We start from the raw sequence: 22,427 nt of genomic DNA, 5'->3' as shown, positions 1-22,427 counted from the left end.
AATAGGCATTAAGAGGAGGACATTTAGAAGCCTTTAGTAGCCTAAACAAGGCAAAAATTGAGAATAGCAAAAATGATTGCCATAAAATGTGGCATTTTGGTCACAATAGCAACCGATTATTATTGTGAAAAAAATTGTATTTCAAAAAACAGAGTTTCTCAATACGGTTTAATACAAATTAGTTTTTTACAATGATTCTAATTATTTATATTTGATGAGAAATAAAGTTGCAGCACAGTATATTTTAACTCATATTGATCTAACCACCATATTAATTTATTTGTAAAAAAACAAAAACCCTCCTCCCCAATTTGGTTACTCTACACCATTTTCCAGAGGCAGATTTTTTTCTTAAACTATATTAACTGTAAAATCTGTCTAGTACATAATGTAATGTATTAAGATACGTGGACAAGTCTAACATAGTACGTTAAGACAAGTAGACAACATGGTCATTTAAAGTGTACTAACGATCATACACTTTACTGCACTATAGTATAGGTAGCAGTCTTAGGGGTATATTTACTAAGCTGTGAGTTTGAAAAAGTGGAGATGTTGCCTATAGCAACCAATCAGATTCTAGCTGTCATTTTGTAGTGTGCACTAAATAAATGACAGCTAGAATCCGATTGGTTGCTATAGGCAACATCTCCACTTTTTCAAACCCGCAGTTTAGTAAATCAAGCCCTTAATGTGCACAAAAAGAAATATTCGGCATGACAAGCAATAGTCTGCATATTCCTGATGCCTACAGGCTGGCACTGTTTGCTTTCTTACTCCCCACAAGCACACATACACTTTTATTTTTGTAACATCACTTTCCCTGTCCACTATTGTGTGTACTTAGCTTCTAAGGGCATGCTGCATTGTTGCAGGTTACTTATGAAACACAGAAGGAGGAGTTAAAGCAGACGCAAAAATAGCCTGTAGATACCAGAAACATCACAGGTTTTGTATTACCAAATGCACGGGCAATGTTAAATCATTATTTAAAATTGCTTATTTTTATTTTATGAACTAAAATTATAAATGTGGATGTATAGAAAATCTATTTACGTGTCTATTTTGGGCTATTTACCAATATCTGCCAAAGATGCAAATCACTAAAACATAGCAACCAATCATCTAGTGCAAGTTCAACAACAAAAACAAAATCTGACTGGTTGCTATTGTTTTAGTGCTTTTAAGCAACGTTGGTAAATAGCTATCATAGCATGTCGTAATTTGTCTTCTGTCAATGGCTCTTCTTTATAATAAGCTCATTAAACAGTTTACTAATTAATAATATCACTCAGTTCTTTTCAATCTCTTGCAACATAGGCAAACTGCCATTTTTTCAGACTTGGAAACTGCAATGTATGTCAGCTTCTTTAAAGATCTTTTGCAAGAGAATGAACAAGTTATGTCTACATTAAAAAACTGCAGGTGAATGCAAATTCTATCAACATAAATGTGTGGATTCTGTTGGACCATTTCTACAAAAACTGTAGACATATGGCAAGTGTAACCACATTAAAAAAAAACAAAAAAACACTCACAGGGTGCAGAATTATCGGCCAAAAGGAAAGAAGGGCAGGCCCATCCACCATTTTTCTGTACAACATGCCACTAGTGGCATAGGACAATTTCTAGTGACAATAGATTAATCTATTGAAGATTTTTATTACTTTCAAACTTTTGCACATCATTAGGCAAATATTTTACACCACAAACTGTAAAGACTGTAGTGTTTTTTTGGCAATTAAAATACTGTACAGTACTTAATTTCTATGAGAAGCGAAGCCCATTCTTTTATTTTAGGTCCTATTGGTTATACAAACCCCCCCCCCCCCACAATACCAATGAAGTAACACGAATAACCCTTTCACACAGAGGTATAACCAGAATAACCCAGGTAGTGTGTCGGTGTGAATGGGTGAACCTAGGTCATGTGACACGGGTCCGCAGCCCTGGTAACGAGAAAGGAGATTTAGTTGAAACGGTCATCCCAGATATTCTTATTGAATTGGCTTCTGAGAACTCATTCAACATCTAATAATGTAATCTTATGATCCTTTTAATGCACCGACACCTAATTATGGAATATGAATAAAAAAAAATCCCTTAAAAAGATATTAACTTTTTTTGTTTTATCGAACATCAATCTCCTAGTGATTTATAGGAACTTCTGTTTATAGATAATATTTTTGAGTATTTTGGAATATCTAGCTGTTAATATGAAAGTCAGAAATTCTTGGTTAAAAAGTAGTCACCTATGCATGGCTGTTTCAAATATCTACTCATTTTTTTTTTTATAAAAAAACCCCATCCTTTTTCTAGAGTCGCTGGTTGTTATCTACATACAGTGGAGGCAGTAATTTTGTGGGTAAACCCAATACTCATAAGAATGTAGCCTATCAAATCACTCAGAGCTAGTGTCTCAAGAATACTGGTCAGGCCTCATGAATATTAGTTGTGAGGTACCTCAGGGATGCTTCTGATATCTAGTGAATGGATAAGACTGTAGGCTGCTCCTGTGTTTGCAAGGGACTCTATGCCAAAAAACACATTTCTGCCATTCCCATTAAATTTGTTGTATGCACAATGTGTTAATCATAGCCTGCTGCTGTTGCAAACTGTGTGTAATGCAGTAGAACATTTGTTACTCCTACACTCATAGGAATGGATCAGTCACGCCATCTGCTTAGTGCAAAAGTGGGTGGGATAGTTGCAAGTAAAATTGGGTCATCGACAGATTACATAAAGGAATGGTTTCTACTGTTTGCCTGATAAACGTTTTAGTACAGGTAGAAAATGATCAGCTTTAGTTCTACCATTTTTCATAATAGTTAAGTCATTACATTTTCCACAAGCAGCTTGGAAACATACGTAGATAAGTTCTCCCCATGGCCGCATTATAAAGCAGCATATGAAAGCATGTTAAAATGACTGAAGACGGAACAATAATCCTATATACAAAACACACTATAAAGATAAAGGGTGAGGTAAGTTTTTTGATAAGAGTTTTCTTCTACAGGTTAGTATAGACTCGAGTACATGTGTAGTTTAAGATTTCTATCTACACGTCACAGATTTGCAAAAATGTCAAACACACATCAAGTTGCGCCTATACAACCATAAATGCAAGAAACCAGTAATACCAAGTTATGACTACTGGGAATAGATATCTGAAAAAGGCAACATGTCTTTTATACAATTGTGCGAAAAACAGAGTAAAAAGTAAAAATCAGATGGTCATCTTAATATAAGACACTGGAAAAATGTGTTAAGATCCATAAAGATGACGGAAATCACAGCGGTATATAGGGATCTTGAAACATTAGCGTTAAAAAAAAAAAAAAAAAGTCCTTTATGCAGGAATCCGCACCGCTGGTTTGTATTATGAAGTGGGGTCAGGGATGCAATATTTTCTGCATGGGATTATCATTATTGTTTATTTGTATAATGGCATCATATTAATCAGCACTGTGTAAAGAACAGTTAATCATTCTCATCTGTACCTGCTCAGTTTGAGTTTACAGTCTAAGTTCCCTACCACATAAGCACACACACACAAACAGGTGCTAGGGTCCATTTTTAGTCAGCAACCAATGAACCTACCAGTATGTTTTTGGGATGTGGGAGGAAACAGGAGAACCCAGAGGAAACTCACGCAAACACAGTGAGAACATACAAACTCCCAGCTGATCAAACTCCTGACCCCAGCACGCTGAGGCAGCAATGCTAACCACTGTGCCCCATGGCCTCCCATAATTTGTCTGTGAACCAGCTGTGTGACCAAGTGCTGCCCCCCCCCCCCAGTAATAATAAACATCATTGTAATTATTTGTTTTATACAAATACCACTGATCAATGTTAAAAAAAAAAGTATAATGTATAAGAAATATATGAACCATATATAATTCATTAACACCAATTTGTTAATCAGTTGGTAGTTGACAGCAGTTTGCAAAGAGGTGTCCGGGGAAAGCACGCTAAAATGGTTTAGCGACCCCAGGCTTAAGTGTTCAATGTTAGAGACAAATGGAAACACATTGGTATTACTAATACTCAACACAACATCAGCATATTTAGTACATTTTAAATACAATGTTTCTTACATGTCATCATGTCTTAACCATTTGTAAGTCTTATATAATACTGGTCATAAAGAACAGTGGTTCTTAAAATACTCCATAAAACAACACATGGATAATCCTATTTTTAAAAAGTTGAGTCAAAGGTTTGGTCGCAATTAATTGCATTAGCTACGTTTTAAAAGGATCTGTCTAGTAAGTGCTTTAATTAAATCAAAGTGGTCTGAACTTGGCTCGTCAATGCAAATGTTTTATGGGGGTGGGGGTATTTATAATGTCTCAAAGAATATATTTTGAGAGACAATATTTGGCTATTACAGTATACATAAAATGCATTGCCACAAGAGTCCTAGGGGTATATTTACTAAACTGCGGGTTTGAAAAAGTGGAGATGTTGCCTATAGCAACCAATCAGATTCTAGCTTTCATTTATTTAGTGTATGCTACAAAATGACAGCTAGTATCTGATTGGTTGCTATAGGCAACATCTCCACTTTTTCAAACCCGCAGTTTAATAAATCTAGCCCCTAGACTTTCGGAAACAGCCTCTGCTTAAGTCCTGATATGTAGTTATTGATTTAAGAACCACTGCAATTCACAAAAAGTTTATTCAGTGGTAGAAATACTCAATTATGACAGTGTCAAACCATTTGATAAACGTTACTGCACTTTCACAGCCTAGAGGGTAGCTGTAGATGTGCAAAATCAAGCCCAGTACTTAATATTAGCGACTGATTCCATTGTTTTTTAACACAGCTCAACATGTAATAAAATGGACTGCCTCTTTCCTTTACAAGCATATGCAATATGCAGCTTAGCTTTTGGAATGTATATACTGTTTTTCTTTTTCAGAGCTTGTAAAAACAGAGGAAAGTAAAATACCCTCATTTTATTTTAACTATTGGCATTTTAAATCTTGAAATGTTTGAATTCACTTTATAAAGAAATATATCTGCATTTAAAAAGTATACTCAAAACGTTAATAAAAAAAAGAATCTCTCGCTTTGTAAACATTAGGTAAGCCAGTTACAGGACCCAGTTCGACTGACTAAGAGCTGTCTGCTGAGGACTATGAGGCTGGCATCAGCAGCAGTGCCTTAGAACAGGCAAGTCAAGGGCAAAACATTGGCTGAGGAAGGGGCCTCAATATTAACTGCAAGCAAGATTCACACCTTGTTCACAGTAATTTGTAGAGAACCAGATATGTCAGTGCATTTTTTCTTTTAATACCTCTTTCGTCTTTTCATACATTATTTAACGAGTCAAGTAATACTGATAGAGTTTTGTCCCCCCTGACACCATTTTGTCATAAGTGTCGGATCAAATCTGAAGATGGACTTTTGTAAAGGTATTTCCAAATGGCGTAATAATGTACGGCAGCTGCAAGTGCCACAAAGAGGTGCCAGATCGCATGTGCAAAAGGGATGATCCCGTCGCTTTTGAAGAACACCACGCCCAAGCAGTAGATCAGCCCTCCCCAGGCAAGTTCTTGTAAACCATCTGTGTTGTTCTGTAGAGGAAGGGTAAATATTTTAAACGCTTTGTAGCCAACAAACCCTATGACAAACGTGTGCACATCAACATTCTCAGTCATTTTTACTATAAGTACAATAAAATCAACAATTGTATTCACTATGGAATCAAGCACGATCATTTAATGCTACAGAAATATCCAACACATGCATGGGCATCGCGGCTGCGCATGCAAGTGTGTCAATACGGTACTGCAACATTGCGGACTTCCGTTCGCACCCCATAGGGTTTGCGAACGGAAAGGTACCGTGGATTACCATTGCGGCCCGTTTCGGCGTGTAGCCTGCACCTAAATGAATATGCCCCCCAGACTGTGAATGCAATTATAGAAAATAAGTCTAACAGCTAGATTTTTTACCTCATGAATATTAGTTCTGTACACAAAATTGTCTGCCTTCACAGTGTGTAGGCAACAAGCACTCTTTAATTTGATTCATATTCAGCCATCATAATGTAGTTAAATTAAAATTTGTATTTACTTTTGTTTACGTATTTCAAATGGTAAATCCAAACCATTGAATTATGTCCAAAAGTTTTCTCCCAGCAATAATGGTAATTAGTAACAGTTATTAGTTCCTTGCAATAATGAGTGATATTCAGGGGCTTGATCAAAAATATCCAATTAAAAGTGCTTTAAATAAATAGAAAGTGCCCTAAAGGTCACTGCCAATAATTTGTGTTCTGAAATCTTTACATTGTGTTTAAGGTTATAGAATGTGGCATGTTCTATTTTACATGTGATAACATGCATAAACGGTACAAAGGACTATAATAGCAAAAACCCAGCATATGGAAAACTCAACGAAAGAACATAAAATGTGTATAAATCATTTATTAGTTCTACAAAATTTTTCATTTACAAATTTCTTGACAAGTTGCAAAAATATAAAAAAAAATAACACAGCCTGGCAACTAAAAAAATACAAGTGATATAAATGAAAATGATGTAGGCTAAATGGAATAATCTGAAAATTTATGTTCATGTTTTGGTAGGAAATCACCTAATCCATATTTTACAAGAATGCCGAATCCTTATACACTAAAAAAGAAAAAAAACAAAATTCTGCGCCTTATACCAAACTGAAACCAAAGTCGAATTAAAATATTAAAATTAAGGGAGGAACAAAAAGGACTAAACTCTATCAGTAATTGTTGTTTCTGAAAGGAATAACGGTGTTCTGAATACTTAAATTGCAGGAGAAACACAAATTTGGTTGGACATCAAATGTTGCTAAAATAAAAAAAAAAAAAAAAGTGGAAAAAAAAAAAAAAAAAAAAAAAAAAAAGAGAACAAATCCCAAACTGCATCGGCAGATTTGGTGCATCACTGTTTTTGGGGGATTTTTGTGGTATCAATACAATTTAGATGTCTTATCAACTTTTACCAATGCATTTACAGCTATAACTAATCTCTAAAAATTATAAAAAAGCCAGTGTATAATTTGTTATCTTCATTTTTGAAAAGAAAAAACAAAAACAACTTTTCACATGAACATAGAAATTCTTACCATTGATGTCACTACTAAAGCTGGAGAAAATCCCATTGCTAAGTAGAAAAGCAGTTCAATAATCTTATACCTAAAATAATAAAACATTCTTAATGGCTTAAGCTTACTTAACAACAATCATCATACCTAATGTGTAAACTAGAAAATATATGTAGAGAGGGGAGGGGAAAAAAAAAAAAAGAGAGGGGAGAGAGAGCATGCACCATCATGTCATCAAAAACACATATTGCTTAATTATCTGGTAGCATCTACTATATTGTATACTAGAAACTTTCAATACGAAGACCTCTAGTCTGTAGTATAAAATGAACTGAAGGTGGCAGTAAGGTGATACACACAAACATTATACACAGCCATGTATCGGCAGAAATGCAATTGATCTCTCCCCCCAAGGTCAGATATAGATGGTTAAAATCATTTGTATAAGCGGTCATACTCAAGTGGTTTCATAATGTATTCTTCTGAATTCAACTCAACATCAGATTAAATCTTAAGCAGATAGTTGCTCTCACACTTTCATATCTTTTGTTTATTTATTTTACCAGTAACGCTTATAACCACATGAAAAAGTAAACTAGGTTTTCATATGCCACAAAGGAAGAAGATGCCAAAAGAACAAGAAGATTTATGGGAAGAATGATAAAACACAAAAAAAAAACAAAACAAACAATAACCAGACTCATGTTGTAACTAGAGATGCTCACTGACCCCCGTGTTTTGGTTTTGGATCTGGATTACCGTCGTGTTTTGGTTTTGCCAAACCGCCCTTGTGTGTTTTGGTTTTGTTTTGCTATTTTGTTTAAAAAAAAATCAATGTTTTTGGCCATAAAATAACCGCATTTAGTGCTCCACCTGTTTCTTGGATAAGTAAGGTAATTCTAAAGCTAATAAATTAAGAAGAAAACAGTTTAATCCCTGGTAGGCCGTCCTTAATTCTGCACACAAACCTGATTGTCTTCCTCTTCATCTTAGCCTATTGGCAATGTCAATCTCATCGTCTTTGGGTGTATATTACACCCTACACTTACAGTTAAATATATAAAGAAAAAGACAAAGGCAGTTTGGTTTCTGTCTCTATAGCCCCAGCCACCCCCCGCCCTCCACTTGTAGTTAAATAGAAAAAAAGCAGCTTGCATAGACTGTAGAATTGGATTATAAAAATTAATGGACAAAGGCAGTTTGGTATCTGTCTGCATCAGACCCCCCCCCCTCCACTTGGAGTAAAATAGAAAACTATTCAGCCGTTATATAATCTAGAATATAAATAGAAATTGAGAAAGGCAATTTGGTATCTGTCTGCATCATAATCATCAACATCCTTATTAGCGCCCTTGTCCCCTCCACAAATCTCCCCCTCATCCTCTTCTATTTCCAAAGTGGCATCCTCAATTGGTGTATCACCGGCTACACTGGGGCTGTTAAGGCACACATCAGCAGAACTGCTGAAAGGACCCTTCTTTATGGGTACACGGTCACTAACAGAATGCTCACGATTAGACATACCACTGTTGAATGGACTCTCCACAGGGATTGTTGTCATTTCTGATTCAGAGCATACATTATCCTCTAATGCCTTACTGTTTTCTTGCAGCTCGGCTTTGACGCGTAACAGTAGTTGTGCACCACTTTTAGACTCCAAATTACTTGGTCTTGCTTGGTCACAAGTGACCGTACAAGAAGAAGGCTCGGTAACATTTTTGGATCTGCCACTTATAGAGGAAGGCGAAAGCCTCATTCTTTTTTTGCCACTTTGTGTGTAGAATGGCATGTTGGCAAATTTTTTTTTTATTGGTACTTTTTTTTGGGTGTGAGTCTTTTTAAATCAGGGAAAAAAAACAATGTACCTTGACATCGCCTTTCCCAGATGACGTACTGGGAACATTACCATCAGGACTGGTGACAGAACCGGGTTGCTGATTCTGCTCATATGTGGACTGCTTTGAATCCATTTTAATGAGGCCAAAGCACTTGTAGTGTCAAAATTGTATTAGATAGATACTGCTGACAAATAGGACTTGACAGCCAGAAAAATTACAGTAAAACACTGTGTACCAGAAATTGAAAAAAAACCCTCCTCTAGCCTCCTCTTACTGCTGTAACAATTGGTATTAATATTGGATTTGTCTAGAATAGAAACAATAAATGTGTTCAATTATTGCTCTGTCCCTGCGCTGATATAGCCTGTGACCTAACCATGCTCTCTCCCTCTGTCAGATGGCGATGGATTGCTGTGGAGACTGGTATTTATGCTTTTCAAATCTCGTGAGAACAGAGCTCAGAAATACTAATACATATAGATGACGATTTGCCTCGATTTCGATTCCGAATGGGCGGGAGAGTACCGAGCCTGCTCGGCTCAGTACTCGGATAGGCTAAATTCGGATGAATTCGGATCTCGGGGAACTGAGCCCGTCCATCTCTAGTTGTAACTGAAGTAGAGAAAAAAAAACAGGTTTTGCCTTCAATGTATGTTACGCTCTTATTTGTAGAAAGTACTTAAAAATCACTATTGTTGCACAAGTTAAAAGACCTATTTACAGATTACATGTGCAAGAAAAAAATAAATAAACTTCCACAATGATTTGTACACAAGCGTTGTTAATAAGGAGCAGCTACTGCTGCACATTACAAGGTTGACAAAAACATTCACACTGCATGCACTTTTAAAAGTCGCACACTTGAACAGCCTGCTAAATCGTTGCACGGAATGACACGCAGCTAAGACGCGTTCCAGGATCACCAAGTACTCATAGGCATGGATGCAGTGGCACATAAGAAATCATGCATCCCCTCTTAATTTTACACATCCCCTCTTCATAAAGGGCTATTGTGTGAATAAATTATTTTGCTCTGTATATATGTATATATTCATACACACTTTTATAAGCCCCTTTGAGTGATAAATAACATACCCCTGTTCCAAAGTTCTACCTTGATACCAATGTACCACACTAAAAGAATTACAGTTCAAAAGTTGGGTGCACCAGCATGAAGAGTCTGATTGAGTAATGTTTCTCTTTGTAAGGGAGACGGGAAATGTTTGAATGCAGCAATAAGAAACCCTATGAAAATGACATGTGGCTTGTGCACAAGGGCAAGAGTAAAAACCTACCCCGAAGAGGAAACAAACAGAACGGAGAGAGATGTAGCCCATTTAGGTTATAAATGAACTAGTCTTCAGTCTCTAATGCAGAAACTTCAAAAACAGTGGTTTTATACAGAAAACAATTCAGTATTTAAGATGCAATACAAACAAGTCGCAGTAAGTAACAAAATGGAATGATATAAAAACAAAACTTACTTTTCATGGTACAGAAATACATAAATGGTTCCACCTGCAGCCATCAGCCAAATCAACCACCTCATGTGAGACGCCAAAGGTCCAAGTTCACGTAGGTTTAGCCTAAAGTTAGATTTTTAAATACCAATTTAAAAGTAATTTTGGAATCATAGCATACAAAGATGCAAATAACTACTTAATGCAGGTCTAAATAACCCTTCCTGACCTGTAACTAAATATATAAACATCCTGTAAACATAATTACTTTGTACACTTTTCTGTGTTTGTAATGGGGAAATTTGGTGACGTTACATATAAGGGATGGACAGAAACCTGTCACTGTGACAATTTAAAAACATTTACAGGCAACTGGAGCTGGGGCATGGAGTCAAAGTGACAGTTTCGTGCTCACATGTGTCCGGCAGCCATAGCTGCCAACAAAACTTTAGATACACTAGTCAGCACAGGCGGGTAGAAACGTCACTGTTGTTCAACACAATGAAGTCACCATGAGACCCGCACCTTCAAAAGGTGTGGAAACGGTTGGAAATTATTCAGTTTAATCTGGAAAGGCCAGAATATAGTACAGAAGATCAAATAAACACCTCCTTAAAAGTAAAATTGCTGAAAAATGTTTGCAGAGACTAAAATAAAGCACATATGGTTTATTCCAAGTCACTTCACCTTTAAAAGCAAAAAAGGTTGAGATGTGTTTGTTTATTTGGGGCAGGCATGTTGGTGTGGAGAACAGATGAACAGACTGCAACTTGCAGGCAGATGTATGTAGGTAATTTGCTTATTTAATAAAATCTAATAATCTACTATATAAATGCCTAGTGGCATGTGTGGAAAAAAACAAAAAAACCAAGCTGCAGCGCCACCTGCTGGGCAGAGTTATACACTGACCTATATATTTCTTGAAGGAGAAGTGACAGTTGGGAGTGGTTGGTGGTTGCCGGGGGTGACAGTGGGGAGTTTTTAACACCTTAAGTAGCTTGATGAAGGATGTGGCGATGAAGATGAAGGATGAGGTGATGGAGAAAAATTATGAGGTGGTGAAACGTTGACAAAACCTCGTTAAAAAAGGGCGCTTGCGTCGGGAAATAACGCTCTTCCCCTGAGGAAGCCTGGGCTAGGCCCAAATGCATGACAAGAACCTTTTTAACACCTTGATTTTTAACAGCTTGATTTGACTAGAATGCATGAGTATCATGCACGGGTTAATTTGTGTATACTATATACAATCTAATAATGTATACTATATACATGTACATGGATTCTTCATTCAATAGTTTCATGACTGACTTGGGATGGGTTTTTGCTGAAATGCTTATATTCCTTTTTCGTCTGACACGCGACAGCCTGCTGCTCTGTTTAATATCCAATTTCTGCATGCGCTTTCCCTGCAAGAATTCCAATATTTCTGCTCCTCATCTGATTGTAAGCTTCCCTGGATGCTCTGTGCTTTTGAAAACGTTCACTACTTTACCTAATGTTCATCTTTGTGATATGCTGAACTTCAACACTATAATGTAGATATTTGTGGCACTTCATAAATGTACAATAATGAATATTTTTTTTTTTACGTATAAAAAAAGAATGAATAATATTCTTTGAACAAAAAAACAAAAACTATGAGAATGCAGTTTGCTGACATACAAACACAAACTGCAATTCACTTCTGATTAGCAACAGATGTCAAGAGCAGCCATGAACTACTATATAGCTCTCAGACAGTATTTTAGCAAAGGGTATGGTAACTTGGAGTAAAATAAGATATTTATGGGTGGCAATTTTTTTTTTTTTTTAACCTTACATTAAGCCTGTCCAGCGGCGGAACTAGCGAGCTGTGGGGCCCGGTGCATGGAAGCAGGGAGGAGAGAACTGGGGCCCACAGCAAGTTCTCCATGAAGCGGGCCCCATTATCTCCATGGGTCCCAGTGCACAGCACCTGCTGCACCATTAGCAGTTCCGCCACTGATCCTGCCCACGTACCTCGCACAGGACATGGTTTAACCAGCAATACATGCTTTACAGCTGAATTGAAGTTGAACTTCAGAGCGAGAGGTAAAAAAAATTAAAAAAAAAATCACGTACGGTGACAATAAAAAAGTTGTTTCTAATTGAATAGTCCAATATAACTGGGGAAGGAGGGTACTGGCTGTTACTGCAGGGGCAGTATTGCTAATATTATTTAGAAACAATAGCTAGCTGGGTATACTACACATGCTGTTTGGACTGTATAAAATATTTTGCATAATAACCCTACTCTGTGGTTAGTGTTTCAGACTCCTATTTTTTGTCCCTGTCTGCTATTTCTCGTGGGAATTTCTCCAGGTCTGTCCTAGTGCACTCCAAGAAGGGATGGGTGGGTATGTGGAGACACCTCATAAATTGGCTACTATTAGACTCAGGTCATAACGTGAAAATTAGAAAAATAGGGAGACAGTGTTCCCTCGAGGACTCATCATTATTTCTACAGTGGTTAATAGTTGAAAAATATTTCTACTAGTTTCTGGATCCCAGGCATCAAATTGTATAATGCATATATCTTATTTATCCTGGAGATATAGCAAATTACATTCTGGGGTTGTGCACTAGCTGTGTTTTAAAGTTACCTTAGGAAGTGTCATTGAAAAGATTTTCCCCTTGCACTCAAAATAAAAATATTCAAAAATTCTACAAAAAGGACACCCAGTGTGTCCAAAAGTAAGACATAAAATAAATTATGCAAGATTATAATTAAAAGATATACTTAATTGCATAAAAGGAGCACTGCACAACTGTGAAAATTGCTCTGGTTGTTAGGGTATAAAATACCACTGTAGAAGAACAAAAGCTCAAAAGAAAAAAAAAAAATACCCAGCACATTTATAATGGGTTAACATACACAACAAAATCTGTAATACCCACCATGGTGCGTAGGACGCAGCAATGAAAAAGTAGATGACCATCCTGTCGCACATGTGGAAACAGTGTTCTACAGTTCTGGAAAGAAGAAAGGAAAGCTTATCTGGACACTTCTGTAACTGATCCACTGTTCGATAAATAATGCAGTATGTCAGGGAAAGCTGCCAATTATTGTTCTGCATAGTGACAATGCTCCAGGGAGTTCATTTACAATATCAAATAGTAACAAAAAGAGGTATAGCAAAGTCCAATGTCAGTTTTGCAGAGACAGCTCTCTCTCGTTTGTGTATTTTGGAGTCATAGAAAATATGCAAACTTTATAGATCACTAGAAGGGCAGGAGATTGATAACCTAGAAGAGCCAAATAGAAAAGATTTGATGTATAACTAGAGTAAACTGTGGCTCTTATTTCTGTGAAAATTCACATTTATTCTGCACAAACTTTTTTTCAAAACAGATTTACAAATACTAAAAGGGAGCATTCTACAATTTTCATGAATGTTGTCACCACTTATGCCCATACAAACAGCAAGATCATTTGCGATTGGTTGATCAATCCCGAATCCATGGTAACATGTACATACTTAGCTAGTTCTGTGATGTCACAATAGATAGAACAAACTGCACAGTGGCAAATTTGTTCTCATATTTTCAAAGCCATTTGCCTAACATCTCCTGTTCCGCCACCTCCAACGCCTACTCCACCTCGCTGTGTCTATCTGTGTTTGCCCCTTCCTTCTAGAATACAAACTTTTACCAACAAGGACCTATTTCCTGGTGTTAACCTTCACACACTAGTCAGGTTTCTCCAGGGCTGTGCGACAGGGGCGACCACCCAGGGCGCAACGCTGAAGGGGGGCGCAATTTAGGAATATTTTAGGTTAATTTGGTTAAAATTGAGGGCTAGGGGGCGGCATTTGTCTTTCTCGCCCAGGGCCCTAGAATTCTAAGTTACGGCTCTGGGTTTCTCCAGCCCATGCTCCTAGGCACAGACTTGCTTCACAGTCCCTGTTCTATCCGTACTCTATTCTCTCCTATGTACTGGACAACTCATCACTTTATGCTCAGTGTCTACTGAAGTTTTTCTGCCATACTATGCACTCTGTTACTTTTGTAGTCGTTTGTACATTGTGTAATTATGTAACATTGTACGACAGTGCAGACCCTTTGTGGCACCTTATAAATAAAATATAATAATTTTAGGGACTGCAACTGTTATCTGACCTTTGTGACCTGAGAATTATCTGCAACTATATGACACCTATGGTGAACCAAGTCCCTGATATGGAGACAACGAGTGTCTTTATATAATGATACATACCGGAGGTGACTCTTCTTCCAAGTAACTATGTGAAATACAGTGGACACTATAAAAAGGGTACACAGGCCCATCCCATAAATCCATGCGGTTATCTTCTCCCATCGGTCATCTGACATGCGGTGTAATAAAGCACTTCCCACAATAGATGGGGCAATGAGGAACTATACAAAAAAGAAAAGAAATTGTGCAATTGCTTAATTGGAGGTAAGAGACAGCAAACACTTAAAAGAGGATCTGGGAATTTTAATATAGAAGTAAGGATTGGCAGATTTAAATCTTTTGCAAAAACTGGCCTCTCTAGTGACAGCTAACTCCTCCATATCTGTACCCAAGTAGAGAATACCATGGTTGCAGATGTGGTGGAGGACAAACGAAAGAGGGGTTAAATAACCAGTACAGTACTCCATAGCGCCAGATAGTAGGGGAAAAAGGACACATAGTAGACAATATAAATACAGACATGAAAATAAAGGGTAGTGAGGCACTGCTCATGGGAGGGTTTACATTCTAATTGGAACAGGGCACATCTGACATAAGAGGAGTGGGTATAGCTCAGAATGAAGATTTGGGCAGTTGTAAGGGTGCGTTAGTGTTGATAGCATACCTGAAAATGTTTAGAATCATGAAAAATTGGGATAAAATAAGCCCTGCCCCTGTTCCACTTAAACTTTGCCCACAAATGTGCCTAAAACACCATTCCCTTTTGCAGGCCGCGAATCCGGATGCCCCACCAAAATTGGGCCAATTGGAGTGTACGGAGTAGTATACCTGGGAGTAGGGTAGGTTCAGATAGAGAGATGGGTTTTCAGAGAGTGTTTCAAGATTTAAAGGCTGTGGAGAGTCTGATCGGGCTAATAAAATATAATACAACCCTGTACGTTTTCTTGTTCTTTGTAAGGAAAGGGTTAAAGGTGTTACAATAGTCATCTCTAACTACGTAAACATTAAACTTTCCGTTAGTCATCCCTAAAGCAAGCCTCCATTTTATATACAATGGACTTTTCCATGAAAACCTCAAAGTAAATAAAAGCTTTACATCCCTGGTAGCAATATCAAAATATTTATCCTATGGCTTTTTCCGCACAGCAACCAAAGCCAAAAAAAATGTGAATTAACCTGAGGATTTTAGTAATGTATTGGAGAAAATGTTTGCTCAGCAATGGCACGTAACACCGTGCAATGTACCCTTGGCTGCCAGCTAACTTTATAAAGCGACATTGAGCAATAGATAGAATGTGCAATAACTGGCAACAGTGTTATTCAGCATTGGAAGTTAAAATCTACCAGACTTACAGGGTCATCATCAAGGTGCATAATATATTTTATATAAACTTAGACTTTTTCTATTTTCTGAATATGTGTGTGTGTGTGTGTGTGTAATTGGGCTGTGTAATTGGGCTACAACAATGTTTAGGTAGGTGGTATGTGTCAAAGTAACATCCCCATAAATGGCAGGACCTAGCAGAGTATTGCCCACGCTGTCTCCGCTGGCTTGCATTCCTCCCATAGTGCATTGTGATGCCATCTCCTCCCCAGGTAAACAACCCACATGCACCTGGCTGTCCACATAACCACTGCATACCAGGAACAACCCAAAAGACCTGCCATTTTGGAGGTGCTCTGACCCAGTCATCTAGCCATCACAATTTGGTCCTTCAAATTTGTTCAGATCCTTACATTTACCCATTTTACCTTCTCCCAACATATCAAATTCAAGAACTGACTGTTCACTTCCCGCCTAATATATCCCATCCCTTGACAGGTGCCATTGTTACAAGATTATCAATGTCATTCACTTCACTTGTCAGTGGTTTAATGTTGTGGCTGATCGGTATAGTGGCAATCATTAAGTATTGAGTAACCACATGTAAACATTCACACCAGTCCCTGCCCCTTTGGCGATCACACACACACACACTAGGGTCCATTTTGTCAGATGCAATTAATCTACCAGCAAGGAGACCAAAGCATCCAGAGGAAACCCACGCAAACACTGGGTAAAGCATAAAAATTCCTCACAGATCAATCCCACTATTGGAATCAAACCCATGACCCCAGTGCTGTGAGGCAGCAACGCTAATCTCTGTGACACCTTATAGTCTGTAGGAGTCACTGTTGCTGTTCATGGATATGTTTGTTCAGTGACTAGAACCCCTTCAAATATAGTCTATATATGTAAATGTAGGATTTAGGCAAATGGTTAATATGCAAATACAAGAATTATTCAAAACAGAATTAAATTCCAGCAAAACAAACTTGCATTATGCATAACATTTTAAAATAGGTTTCCATGGACACTTTGCTGTTGAGCAGGTGCATATAAGAATGTCATGCACGATACGGTCTCTGTGGACCTGGGAGCACTACAATCCCCATCATGTTATCTTTACTGGACATATCTTTTATGCTATTTAAATACTGTTTTTTTAATAAATGTTATGTTATAAATCCTAGAGAATGGGAATAAATACTGAGAATTACAAGTATGAGGTAGAAAGAGGAATTTTCTTGATTCATCATCATCAGCTATTTATATAGCGCCACTAATTCCATAGTGCTGAATTAGTGACGCAGTGCTGTGAGGCAGAAGTGCCAACCACTAAACCATGTGCTGCCCATTGAAGTTGATCAATATTTATTATTGAAAAAAAAAAGGACATTTTGACATAAACATTTCCAAGGACTAACCTTTAGAGCCTAGGACTGTCTGTGGAAGTTAGGCAATTGTTGGCAATAATGAATTATGTCAAACTAGAAAAGTGGAGTCAGTAAAGTCTTAAAAAACAAAAAACACAAATCATATAATTTTGGCAAGGTTTGGACCCCGTGGTATCTACATGAAAGTCGTAGCCGCTTACCCTCTTTGGCTCTCCCACCCTCTGTGGGCATTTAGCTTCTGGGCCGCCTCCAGATCCCCCAGGCTGGGTGTCGTGCACCGTGGGTAACAGCACCGAATGTGTTGACGTTTGTTTTTATAATTACATAGGCCGATTATGTCTGGACATGTTGCATATAATTTCCTCAGTAATAGTCATGGTGATATTCGTGCCTTTCCTTCCCCCCCTTTCCCTCCATCTCTACTCTCTCTCTCTCTTTTCTCCCTCCCCACTAATATAAAAATTAAAATAAGAGAAGACATCTTGTATACTCGTAATCTTTTGTTTTATTTGCTGTTTGCATTTTTCATGCTGTTTCCTCTTTAAATAAATAGTTTAAAAAGAAACAACACAAACCCCCCCCCCCCAAAAAAAAACACAAGTCACAAAGCCAACTTAATTTCAATTTTATTCACTCTAGTGGTTCTATGATACTGAGCTGCCCTTAACAGTACATTAAGATGATCTGGGGCCCTGGGTTGTAACATGCAACTTGAGCCCCCAAACACCAGTTCCTGCTACATGTCAAAAGTTAGGTCTTGTGGTGTACTGCACATCTGCTGCATAATGTACTTTTGCTATATAGTGAACACTTGCATGGCTCTGCTGCATGCATGCATGTATCCATCCCATTACATTATGTTCCCCAGCAACCCATGGGCAAACACAGGATTTCTAGAGGTGTTTCCAAATGCTCTATTTTGTACCTCTGAAATCATGATACAGCATATTGCACTCAGTCTCCTAAAAATCTGGCAAATGAACATGGCACTGCTTGTATAGCATGCATTCCCATTGCATGAACATTAACCCGCTAGATAGAGCTAGAATGCAGTCTGAGAGCACGGATTGCATATGAAATGAAAAGATATGTCTGAATGGACATCGCCTTTTCTATTGTATTGATGTCTGTCAAAGAGTGGGAAACAATTGGAAAAAAAAAAATCCTTAACCAAACATCTAGTATTAAAAAAAAAACAAAAAAAAAACCCATTTAACTCTGGATGGAAATGTATTTTTACTTTATTTGGCCTATGAATTATAAAAACTACCAAATGTCTGTCAGAGTGTAGTAAAGTGATTTAATGTGTTGTGGTGCAGCCCATTAGAAGCCACTTAAGTGCAGGCTCATCAAGGCTTGTGAACCCAAACAAGCGTGTTGCCCTACCCATGTCATAATTAAAAAGTGAGCCAAAAATTGGAGTGCAGAAAACCAAAGCAGTTACTTATTCGAAGTTTACATTCCATAAAGCAAATTACTGCTATTGTTTATATAAGTCACAGGCTTTTTAAATCCACCTACACTGAACATGCATGGTATTTATTAGAGAGTAAACACGCAACGGTACTTTGTTTCCAAGCAGCAAAAAAAAAAAAAATATGATATGAATAAATATAACTAAATTTCTATATGAAAATATTACAAACAACACTGGACTGAAGATACACTGATCAGCCACAACATTAAAACCAATGACAACTGAAGTGAATAACATTATCTCGTTATAATGGCAGGTCTTGTGGGGTGTTCCTGGAATGCAGTGCTCAGTACCTGCAAGAAAGGACAAACAGTGAATCGGCGATGGGTTCATGGGCGCACGAGGATCAGTGATGCGTGTGGGGAGCGAAGGCTAGGCTGACTGGTCCAATTCCACAGAAGAGCTCCTCTAGCTGGCTGATAGAAAGGTGCCAGAACACATAGTGCATCGCAGCTTGCCGTGTATGGGGCTGTGCAGTCACAGACTGGTCAGTGTACCCAATGCTGACCCATGTCCACCACCGAAAGCACCTACAATTGGCATGTGAGCGCTAAAACTGGACCATAGAGCAACGGAAGAAGGTGGCCTGGTCTCATAAATCACATTTTGTTTTACATCATGTGTATGGCTGGGTGCGTGTGCGTCATTTAGCTGGGGAAGAGATGGCACTGGGACACAGTATGGGAAGAAGGCAAGCTTATGGAGGCAGTGTGGTGCTCTGGACAGTGTTCTGCTGGCAAATCATAGGTCCTGGCATTCATGTGGATGTTACTTTGACACATACCATCTACCTAAACATTGCTGCAGACCATGTACACCCCTTCACAGCAACAGTATTCCTGATAGCAGTGCTGTCTTTCAGCAGGATAATGCACCCTGCAAAAAAAATTGTTCAGGAATGGTTTGAGGTGTTGACTTGGCCTCCAAATTCCCCAGATCTCAATCCAATTGTGCATCTGTGGGATGTGCTGGAAAAACAAGTCTAAGTTGCAAGGTTGGACCACCATGGCTCAAAGGACTTAAAGGATCTGCTGCTAATGTCTTGGTGCCAGACACCACAAGATGCTTGCAGAGGTCTGGTGGAGTCTATTTTTCGACAGTTCAGAGCTCTTTTTAATGTTTTGTATATTTCTGTTTAAAGAGCAAGTCCTGCGGTAAGCATGGAGTCCTGCGGTAAGCATGGAGTCCTGCGGTAAGCATGGAGTCCTGCGGAGTCTTGTATACGAGAAGGAATAATGCACTCCATACTGAAAGTTAATGCAGTATTCATATTAGAAGTCACCTCTAATTTCTGCGACTTGTATAAAAGCTAAAATGCTGAGTTGATGTGTGCAAGTACATAATATCCAATACTCTCAGCTGACCTCAGCGTACTAAATTCTTATCAGGCCATGTTTACTGGACTTCACTATAATGCTATATTTTCATTTTAAACAATCTTCTACAATAACGGTTAAATTGCAAGGCTTGGATAGTAAGGACAGGTTGTACGAGTCTTCATCATCATTTATTTATATGGCACCACAGAATCCGCAGCGCCACACGATCAACAAAAATTAAACAAACCAAAAATACATATAAAAGTAAAGAATTACATCAATCATGCATAAAAAGATGAAGAAAAACCCAGGACTTCAGGGCTAAAAATGACCAGAGACCAATACCCCTGGAAGTTAGGAGACAGCTGGCAAATATTCAGAAAGCTTGCCCAGAAGTACAGTGCAGCCTGACAGCTCAACTGAGAAGGCTAAGCAAGCTGACAGTCTAGAGTGCTGGCTCCTGGGTGGCTTCTTGTACTGCAGTGCATTCTGGGAGAGAGCAAAGCATGCTGAAATAGTACACTAGGCCATTTGTTGTTCCTATGCATTTGTTAACATATATTATTGTGTGCCGTGCGTATTTACGTTAATTGTTAGATAAGTTTTTCTTAAATGTCGCCAGGTGGAATGTTTAATCAGGGATAAAAGAAAACAATAGGCACGGGTTTAACAATTAGCATATGTAGATATAATACGATCAACTTTTTCATATTTAGTCAACAAGGTCATTGTTATAAAGTACAGTGGATTAGACTCCTAGGCACCTTCTCCACATGGATCAACGGTTACTAACCACCGTGTGGGAGAACACAGGGTAAGTCTTATCTCCACACTTATCACAGTCTGACTACAGCCCCTAGTCCGCCCACCATTAGCTCCACAACCATGGGATTATTGAAGGGGATATAACCTGCCTGTTTTTGACTGTATTGGTGTGTTTATGGATTAGTGACTAAGAATTGCACTTCATGCTGTACCTGCAAATAATGGGAGCTGTCTGGTGATTGTATATTCGCATGTCTGTATTACCATCTACGGAATAAACTGCATTTTGGTCTGCCTAGGAGATTGCAAAGAACTCACTAGGAAGTGCAGTCTTCACACCCCTTCTCTCCCCCATCCCACCTTTCCATGAGCGATAATGTGTAAGCGCCAGAATCATGCAAATATGCATAGGCACATTTCCGTGCAGCCGCTGTTCTAGGTACACCCAGGAACCACACAAACTGGTGTAGTACTGACTCTGCACCAGTCCCATGTTACCTGTCTACACATATGATGCCTTTAAGGATTGAGCAGTCAGTTTTATGGGAATCAACAGGCTACTCATCAGTAAAGTAGGCATTTAAGACAACTTTACTGCCTCACATTCCTTTTGACTTAGAACTTATGACACATGTAAATAAGTAGATTTGCCGTGTTAAATTTAGGAATGCAAACGACAGTTCTGACTTGCACGGTTATGCACGGACGAATTATGGGCATGTTGTGCAGACTTCCACTTCTCTGTCATTTCTATGCATGAGTCAATCTTGCTCTACAAGAACACCCAATGTTCAAAGAGTCAATTCTTTAATATGCCGATTACTCATGGCAAACATACGTTGATGGTCTCCTTCCTTTTTTTTATCCTTTTCTTTCACCAATTTGGTGGTTTCTAGGTAACCAGAGACCTAGAAATAGATAACATATTTCAGCCTTCGTATACACGCAGTGGAATCCTATCATGCCTACAATATAGTCCCATCAGTTCAACAATATATAGTAGAGTCCCATACCCATAATGCCAAAAGCACAAAGAATAATACTGAGTGTAGCCCCATCATGCTTATAGTATAACCTTCATCATGCAAGTTGTATACAGTACAGCCCCAGTAACACCATCAATTTACATTGCAGTAACATATTTCAGCCCCTGCACATATGGCTCCACACTGTCCTTTCAATATTTAATCGGCCAGTGCACAGCTTCATCATCAACATTTATACAGCGCCAGCAAATTCCGTAGCACTTTACAATTGGGAACAAACATTAATAAAACAATACTGGGTAATATAGACAAAGAGATAAGAGGGCCCTGCTCGCAAGCTTACAATCTATGGGACAATGGGAGTTTGATACACAAGGGCACGTGCTACATCATATTGCACATTGGACTAGCTAGAATGCAAAAGTATTGAATGGGCTGTATGATCAGTCACACAGCAATGCTGGTCAGAGGGTTGTTGTCTTGTGTTAGCTGTGTAGAGGGTGGTTATAGGGTAACCTAGGGAGATTAAGATGCTAGTTGGGGAATGTCATAAACTTGTCTGAAGAGATGGTTTTTCAGAGAACGCTTGAAGGT

General features: G+C 38.3%; 1 protein-coding gene across 5 annotated transcripts in view; it reads right to left on the bottom strand.

The window, feature by feature from the left end:
* MMD (monocyte to macrophage differentiation associated) overlaps window positions 1–22,427 on the bottom strand; it is a 159,314-nt gene that overhangs the window by 25,624 nt on the left and 111,263 nt on the right. For 3 of the 5 annotated variants that reach the window (XM_075216745.1, XM_075216744.1, XM_075216746.1), the window contains exons 3-7: window positions 14,629–14,789; window positions 13,311–13,385; window positions 10,419–10,520; window positions 7,118–7,187; window positions 2,300–5,586 (exon numbers count right to left, since the gene is read on the bottom strand). In XM_075216745.1, coding sequence (XP_075072846.1) covers window positions 5,383–5,586; window positions 7,118–7,187; window positions 10,419–10,520; window positions 13,311–13,385; window positions 14,629–14,789 — 612 coding nt within the window. In that variant the 3' untranslated portion in view covers window positions 2,300–5,382. Of the gene's footprint in view, window positions 1–2,299; window positions 5,587–7,117; window positions 7,188–10,418; window positions 10,521–13,310; window positions 13,386–14,628; window positions 14,790–22,427 lie in introns of those variants that run through there. The other 2 variants (XR_012693372.1, XM_075216747.1) reach the window with 2 other exon arrangements.

Source organism: Mixophyes fleayi, chromosome 6 (assembly GCF_038048845.1).
Source record: "Mixophyes fleayi isolate aMixFle1 chromosome 6, aMixFle1.hap1, whole genome shotgun sequence".
Classification (NCBI taxonomy): Eukaryota; Metazoa; Chordata; class Amphibia; order Anura; family Limnodynastidae; genus Mixophyes; species Mixophyes fleayi.
Note: the sequence above shows the minus strand (reverse complement) of the source record. Positions and strands in the feature narration are given on the sequence as shown.